We start from the raw sequence: 7,604 nt of genomic DNA on the forward strand, positions 1-7,604 counted from the left end.
TATATTAAGTGGTGTGTCTATTAATCTTTAACCCGGTACGACCCGGGGAACTGAACGCATAACAGACATCTAATTCTTTTACAAGATTATTAAGCAAATAATTATCCCAAGTTATAAAACGTTTTGTGCCACGGGCATTTAAATCAATTTTAAACATTTTTCAAAATGAGTCAGTTAAATTGTATTTACCAGTGTAAACTGACGTATTTTCCAAAAAGGCTAAGTGCAGGTACTACGCGTAATAGGCTGGCCACTCCTTAGCATCCGTAGAAGTCTCGCAAGCTTAGGATGCATGAAGTCTGTTGAAATAAAGTTTCCTTTTCGTTGGATCCGCCTGTGGATCTATTTCGACTATTTTGTGATACTTGGATATTACAATATTATTAAGTTGAAATAAATCTTTCTTTGCTTCCGCTGTGCATTTATATATTGTATGTTTGACTATGACGATATCAACTACGTCACGGAACCCCCCACCGGGCCCACCGGTGACACGTGGAAAATAGGGGTGTGACACAAAACATGCAACCTCAATTTCAAAGTTCGATTCAACAACAACCAATGCATCAACATCAATATCAATATCAACCACCGTTTGCTCCTCAAGGGCCTATGCAAGGGCAAATGGGTCAACCAAGAGCACCATTAGGTGCCCCTCAAAGACATCAATGGGAAGTAGTATGGGGAATTGAAGCTCACTTCCGGCCCATTATCACTAACAATCCTTCGCCGGTAGTAATTCCTCATCGTGCGGATGGAAGAACTTTTGAAGTTAGAACAACCGCCCTCCAAAGTTTACCAAAGTTCAAGGGGTTAGCAACGGAAGAACCCTACTTTCATTTGGAGACATATGATTCCATTTGCAACACTATTGGAGGTCAAGGGTTTTCTTCGGATGATGTCAAGTTGGTCATTATCCAATTTTCCCTAGAAGATAAAGCAAAAAGATGGTTTCATATTCTACCCTCCGCGTCCATTTTTACATGGGCCGACATGCAGCAAATATTCTTGGATGAATATTACACTTCTCAAAAGACCAATGATGCTAGAAGAGGTTTGAGAAGTTTTCAACAACAATCTGGGGAGATGTTTCATGAAGCCTTCGAAAGGTTTAATATGATGTTACGGAATTGCCCTCATCACGGGATCCAACTTTGGGAATTGTTGAATGCGTTTCATGAAGGGTTGAGTTCGGAGGATGCACGAGATTTAATGTCAATCACTAATGGTATATTCGGTACGAATTATGAACATATTGATTGGGCATTTTTAGAACAAATGGCGGTGAATTCGAAGAGGAAGGCTCAATCTTCACGAAGGGCAAGGCATGTGACACAAAGGCCACAAGTACATGGAGTAGAGAGTGACAATGTTCAAACTACGAATCAAGTGTACAACGTGTGCACTAATTGCAACGAAATAGGCCACACGACGGAGGTTTGTGTAGTGGGGGTAGTTGATGAGCAAGTAGAGGAAGTTAATGCGATTCAAGGAGGGGGTGGTCGAAATTTCAACATGAACTCCAACACATACCACCCCGGGTTACGAAATCATCCTAACTTCCGTTATGGGAATGCAGCGAACCAAGCTAACCCAAACTTTCAAGGAGCTCAAGGTAACTTTGCACCTCGTCAACAATACAATCAAGGCAATTATCGGGGTGGAAACAATTATGGTTATCAAGGGCAATTTCAACAAACAGGTCAAGGTGGTTTGGGTCAAAGTTCATCAAGCGGGAGTTTAGTCATGGATATGCTTCGGGCTATGCAACAAGATATGAAAAAGCGGAATCAACTTGATGAAGTCCGAATGCAAAAGGATGAGGTTTGTGACAAGAGCATTCAATCACTAACGACCCAAATGGGTCAATTGGCAACCGATGTGGCGGAGTTGAAGAAGAACAAAGGTCAACTTCCTAGCGACACTAAGGTAAATCCTTCACATGGTTCGTCAAGAGGTAACAATGTTAATATTAGTCATGTTAGTGTATTGAGAAGTGGCAAAGAATTTAAAGCAAATTTGTCACCGGGTTTGGTTGAGGGGGTAGTTGAGGATGTTACGGGTAATGAGAGTGATGATGAAGTTTCACCGGTTAAACCTAAAGAATCAAATGTTAACAAACCGGGGTTGGGTGAAAATGAAAAAAGTGAAAAAGTTGAGGGTGAACCGAGTCAAGTCCCGTTTCCATCGGCTTTACTTGACCCGGGTAAGAAAAACTTTATTGCATCAAGAGGTCCCCAAAAAGAAGAATTGTGGGACATGTTTAAACAAGTAAAAATCAATCTTCCACTACTTGATGCAATAAAACAAGTACCCGCTTATGCTAAATTTTTAAAGGAATTATGTACACAAAAAAGACAACAAAAGAAGAAAATGCCTAAGCGGGTAGACTTGACCAGGCAAGTAAGTGCGGTTTTGAATGGGGAGCTTCCCCCTAAGCTCAAAGATCTGGATATGCCATTGATAAATATACAAGTTGGTAATTTTCAAATGGCAAAGGCGTTACTTGATCTTGGAGCCGGGGTGAGCATTTTACCAGGGGGCTTATATGACCAATACGACTTTGGTCCGTTAGCAAGAGTAGAGACAACGGTTGTTTTAGCCGATTTATCTCATAAGCTACCCCGAGGGATGGTTCAAAACGTGATTGTGAAAATTGATGAGTTCTATTACCCGGTTGACTTTTTAGTCTTGGACTACTCATCTGCGGACCCAAAACAACAACAAAATGTTATTTTGGGTCGGCCATTTTTTAGCACCGCGCATGCTGTGATCGATTGTAGATTTGGTACAGTCGATATGACTTTTGGGAATCGAAAAATGCGCTTGAATATTTTTACTAACAATTCTGATGCTGTTGGTGTTGATGAGTGTTTCATGGCAGATTTAGTCGATGGATGCAACCCGCACGAGTACGAGGAGGATGGCATAGATATTTGTTTGTGTGATTTTTCTGAACAGGTACATGCGTGTGCACTAGGGGTTGAAGAAGAAAATCAGGATGCTATGGCTTTGAAGGAAGGTCGACCACCATGGACTCATCAATTTAAAAGCTTGCCGGTGGAAACAAACTCGGGTACTAGACCATCATTAGAAGAACCACCAAGGTTGGAGCTCAAAGACTTGCCAAGCCATTTGAAGTATGCGTTTTTAGGGGATAATGACACACTACCGGTCATTATTGCCTCTAATTTAGAGATGGCGCAAGAACGAGCTTTGTTGGAAGTTTTGAAGGAGAACAAGGGAGCTATTGGATGAACAATTGCCGATCTCAAAGGAATTAGTCCATCCATCGTCATACACAAGATTATTACCATCGACGATGCAAAATCGACACGAGAAGCTCAAAGGTGATTGAATCCGAACCTACGGGAGGTAGTAAAGAAAGAGGTAATAAAATGGTTGGATGCGGGAATTATCTATCCGATTTCGGATAGTGCTTGGGTAAGTCCTACCCAAGTTGTGCCTAAGAAGGCCGGTATTCAAGTACTCAAGGATGAAAGTGGTGAACAAATTGCCACCCGACCGGTCACCGGGTGGCGTGTATGCATTGACTACCGAAAATTGAATGCCGCCACTTCTAAGGACCATTTCCCGCTACCTTTCATTGACCAAATTATTGAAAAATTATCGGGTTAAAAATATTACTGCTTTTTGGACGGGTATTCGGGTTACAATCAAATAGCAATACACCCGGATGACCAACACAAGACCACCTTCACTTGTCCATATGGTACCTTTGCCTTTCGGCGAATGCCATTTGGCTTGTGCAATGCTCCGACAACCTTCCGACGATCTATGATGAGTATTTTCTCGGACATGGTTGGAGAGTCGCTTGAAGTGTTCATGGATGACTTTTCAATTTTTGGCACTAGTTTTGAATCATGTCTCAACGAATTACAAAAGGTTTTAAAAAGATGTGTTGAGAAAAATTTAGTGCTTAGTTGGGAGAAAAGTCATTTCATGGTGCAAGAGGGCATTGTGTTGGGTCATGCGATATCGGAGAGGGGCATGGAGGTGGACAAGGCAAAAATACGGGTAATATCATCTTTGCCACCACCGAAAAATGTTAAAGGGGTAAGATCATTTTTGGGACACGCGGGATTTTATAGACGTTTCATAAAAGGGTTTAGTGTTATCACCAAACCTTTATGTAACTTATTATTAAAAGATGTTCCATTTGATTTTACTAATGAGTGTTTGCAAGCCTTTAATGTTTTGAAGGAACAGTTGGTCAAAGCTCCTATCTTGCAACCACCGGATTGGTAAAAGCCATTCGAGATCATGTGTGACGCAAGCGACACTACAATTGGTGCAGTTTTGGGTCAGCGGGTTGATAAGAAGCCGGTGGTCATTTATTATGCAAGCAAGACTTTATCCGAAGCACAACTAAATTACACCACAACCGAAAAAGAGTTATTAGCGGTGGTGTATGCTTTAGATGAGTTTCGCTCGTAAATTTGGGGGAGTAAAGTTGTGGTATACTCGGATCATAGTGCAGTTCGATACTTGATGGAGAAAAAAGACGCAAAGCCCCGTTTGATTCGATGGGTGTTGTTGTTACAAGAGTTCGATTTAGAGATCCGAGACAAAAAGGGGAGTGAGAACGTAGTGGCGGATCACTTGTCTCGGATCCCGGTGGAAGGAATTGATGATATGAGCGAAATAAATGAAAGTTTTCCCGATGAGCAACTCCTAGCTGTTTCCACATTTGTTGCACCGTGGTATGCTCATTACGTAAATTACTTAGCCACGGGTGCCATCCCAAATCATTGGGCCAAGAAGCGAAGACAATAATTTATGGTCCAAGTGAAGCAATATATTTGGGATGAACCGGATCTTTTCAAGATCGGGCCGGATCAAGTCATTAGGAGGTGTGTACCCGAAACGGAGGTGTTGGAAATTTTGACTCATGCTCATTCATCCGCATGTGGAGGTCATTTTAGTGGGCATAAAACGGGCTACCGGGTTCTCTCATGTGGGTTTTATTGGCCCACAATTTTCAAGGATGCTTGTGAGTTTGCAAGGAACTGTGTGAATTGTCAAAAGATGGGAAGCATTTCGAAGAGGGATGAGATGCCATTACAACCAATCTTGGTTGTAGAAATATTTGATGTATGGGGCATTGACTTTATGGGCCCCTTCCCGAATTCGAATGGTTTTCTATATATTTTGGTGGCGGTGGATTACGTCTCTAAGTGGATTGAAGCCATTGCAACAAGAACAAATGACCACTCGGTTGTTTGTAAATTCGTTCAATCCAACATTTTCTCCCGCTTTGGTATTCCGAGGGTCATTATCAGTGACGGAGGATCACATTTCAAGAACTTTAATTTCGGGAAATTGTTGAAGCGATATAGTGTGAATCACCGGATTGCTACACCTTACCATCCGCAAACGAGTGGGCAAGTTGAAGTGTCCAATCGTCAAATAAAAGAAATTCTCATGAAGACGGTTAGAACGGATAGGAAGGATTGGTCGAGCAAGTTAGACGATGCATTGTGGGCATACCGAATGGCCTACAAGACTCCGATTGGCACAACACCTTATCGGATGGTTTAGGGAAAGGGTTGTCACTTGCCAATGGAGTTAGCGCATCGGGCATATTGGGCAATCACAACAGTAAACGCAGATTATAATGAAGCGGGAAAGATGAGAAAGTTGCAGTTGTGTGAAATCGAAGAGCTTAGAGATGAGGCATATGAGTGTGCATCGGCTTACAAAGACTTGCTTAAGAAAGTACATGATGCAAAATTGAGGAAGAAAACCTTTGAAGTGGGTCAAAAGGTTTGGTTGTATAACTCAAGACTCAAGATGTTTGCGAGCAAGCTCAAAAGCAAATGGATGGGCCCGTGTGTCGTTCGGCGAGTTGGGAGGTTTGGTGATGTAGATATCCAAGATGAGCAAACGAACAAAAAACAAACGGTGAACGGTCATCGGTTGAAGCCGTACTTGGAGGGGAACAACATTAACAACTTGGAGCTAGACAAAGTGGACTACATTTTACGCCCGGTCGATGAGGAACAACCATAAAAGGCCCAGGTTTGGTAGTGTAAATAGTTAGCATTTTATTTTATTTGTTTTGTATAGTTTCACAATTGCCGTATTTGCTTGAAGTCCGTGTTTGAAACAAGTGTGGGGATATTCCGGTCACGAATTTCTCTAGCATTGTGTTGAGGACAACACAGGACTTTCGAGGGGGTAGGGTAATTTTTATATGTTTTTGAAAAATTTTAAAAACACAAAAAAAATTGAAAAACTGAAAAAAAAATAAAAAAGGCACTTAAAATTGCATTTTTCAGCGAACCAGGAATGCCCAGGTACCACTGTAATTTACGGTGGTACCGTAATTTACGGTGGAAGTCAAATAATTTGGGGCTTTACGGCAAGAACCTACTGAGTTACGGTGAAAGTTTTGTGCCAGGTGACATCGTATGTACATAAAAAAAATGAGTCACGTGAACAAAACCACAGCCACTCAATTCCCTTTCTTCTTCCCTAACCACATACATTCATCTTTCACTTTCAAGTTCCCCACAAAATCCCCAATTACCCTACAACCTTCTTCCACCTTCAATCCTTCATATCTCTCTCAATTCTTAGTCAAATCAAGTGAAATTTAGGTCTATCTTGACTAATTTTTCACGTACTTGCTGATTTTGAGAAGAGATTTGCGAAAAAACGAAGTTTTCTGGTCTGAATCACAAACCCTAGGTCCAAAAATTTTGGGGGTTTTTGAAGCTTTTGTTTCACTTGTGTGCTAGCATCTTCAAACAAAGGTATGGAAGTTTATTTGCTATGTTTTGATGATGCATTGTGAAAAAGAAGGTTATTAGTGTTACTTGTTTATACTCACTTGCTTGTTCTTAGATTTTGTCATGAACATAGTTACTTGAACATTGTTATGGTTTGTAGATGTAGGGTTGATGTAAAGTTGTGAACTTTTTGGGGATCTCTACATTGTAGAGACACCATGCCCAATTTTTGAAAAAGATTTATAAACTCTTGGTTCACTAACATCTACAACCATAGTAACAAGCAAGTGTGGGGATGTTTTGGAGATAAGGGACTAACTTTTTGTGTTTGGTTGTGTTGTTTTCTTTGTTATGTGTGTAGGAAAATGGTACGAACGAAAGAAAGAGCGGGAGCTAGTTCATATTCTTCGTCGAAAGGCAAGGGCAAACAGCCGGAAGTACAACCAAAGAAGAGGCAGTACTTGGGTAGTGTTAGTGAGAGTGAAAGTGAGGATGAAGAGATAGTAGAGTTGGATCCGGCTAACAAGCCAAAATGAGAATCGGGTCCATTGGATGAGCAGCCAGAGCATTGGCAACCGCCACTTTTTCATGACAGTATGAACCGGTTAAAAAACAGGGCTGCCACATTTCTTTGTGAGAGGGAAGTTCGAGAAGTTGAGTTTGGGCCATTCAATGTGTTTAACCAGTTTTGCGCCTTAGGATGGGAGGCGGCGCTTAACTGTTACGATAAAGATAGCAAGAATTTATTTATGGATGAAATTCAAGAATGGATGGCAACCCTCAAGTGCAATAAATATGATAGGCCGTCGCAAATGAAGTTAACAGGTGAGGTGAATGGGATTCCAGTAG

General features: G+C 41.4%; 1 protein-coding gene across 1 annotated transcript; it reads left to right on the plus strand.

Moving 5' to 3' along the window:
* The first annotated feature begins 522 nt into the window (after positions 1-522).
* LOC110932135 lies at positions 523-7,291 on the plus strand. Its single transcript, XM_022175492.1, has 5 exons — positions 523-905; positions 1,053-1,929; positions 2,041-2,523; positions 2,620-3,140; positions 7,117-7,291. The coding sequence occupies exons 1-5, from the start codon at positions 523-525 to the stop codon at positions 7,289-7,291; spliced, it is 2,439 nt and encodes an 812-aa protein (XP_022031184.1).
* Positions 7,292-7,604: the final 313 nt, after the last annotated feature.

Source organism: Helianthus annuus, chromosome 16 (assembly GCF_002127325.2).
Source record: "Helianthus annuus cultivar XRQ/B chromosome 16, HanXRQr2.0-SUNRISE, whole genome shotgun sequence".
NCBI lineage: Eukaryota > Viridiplantae > Streptophyta > Magnoliopsida > Asterales > Asteraceae > Helianthus > Helianthus annuus.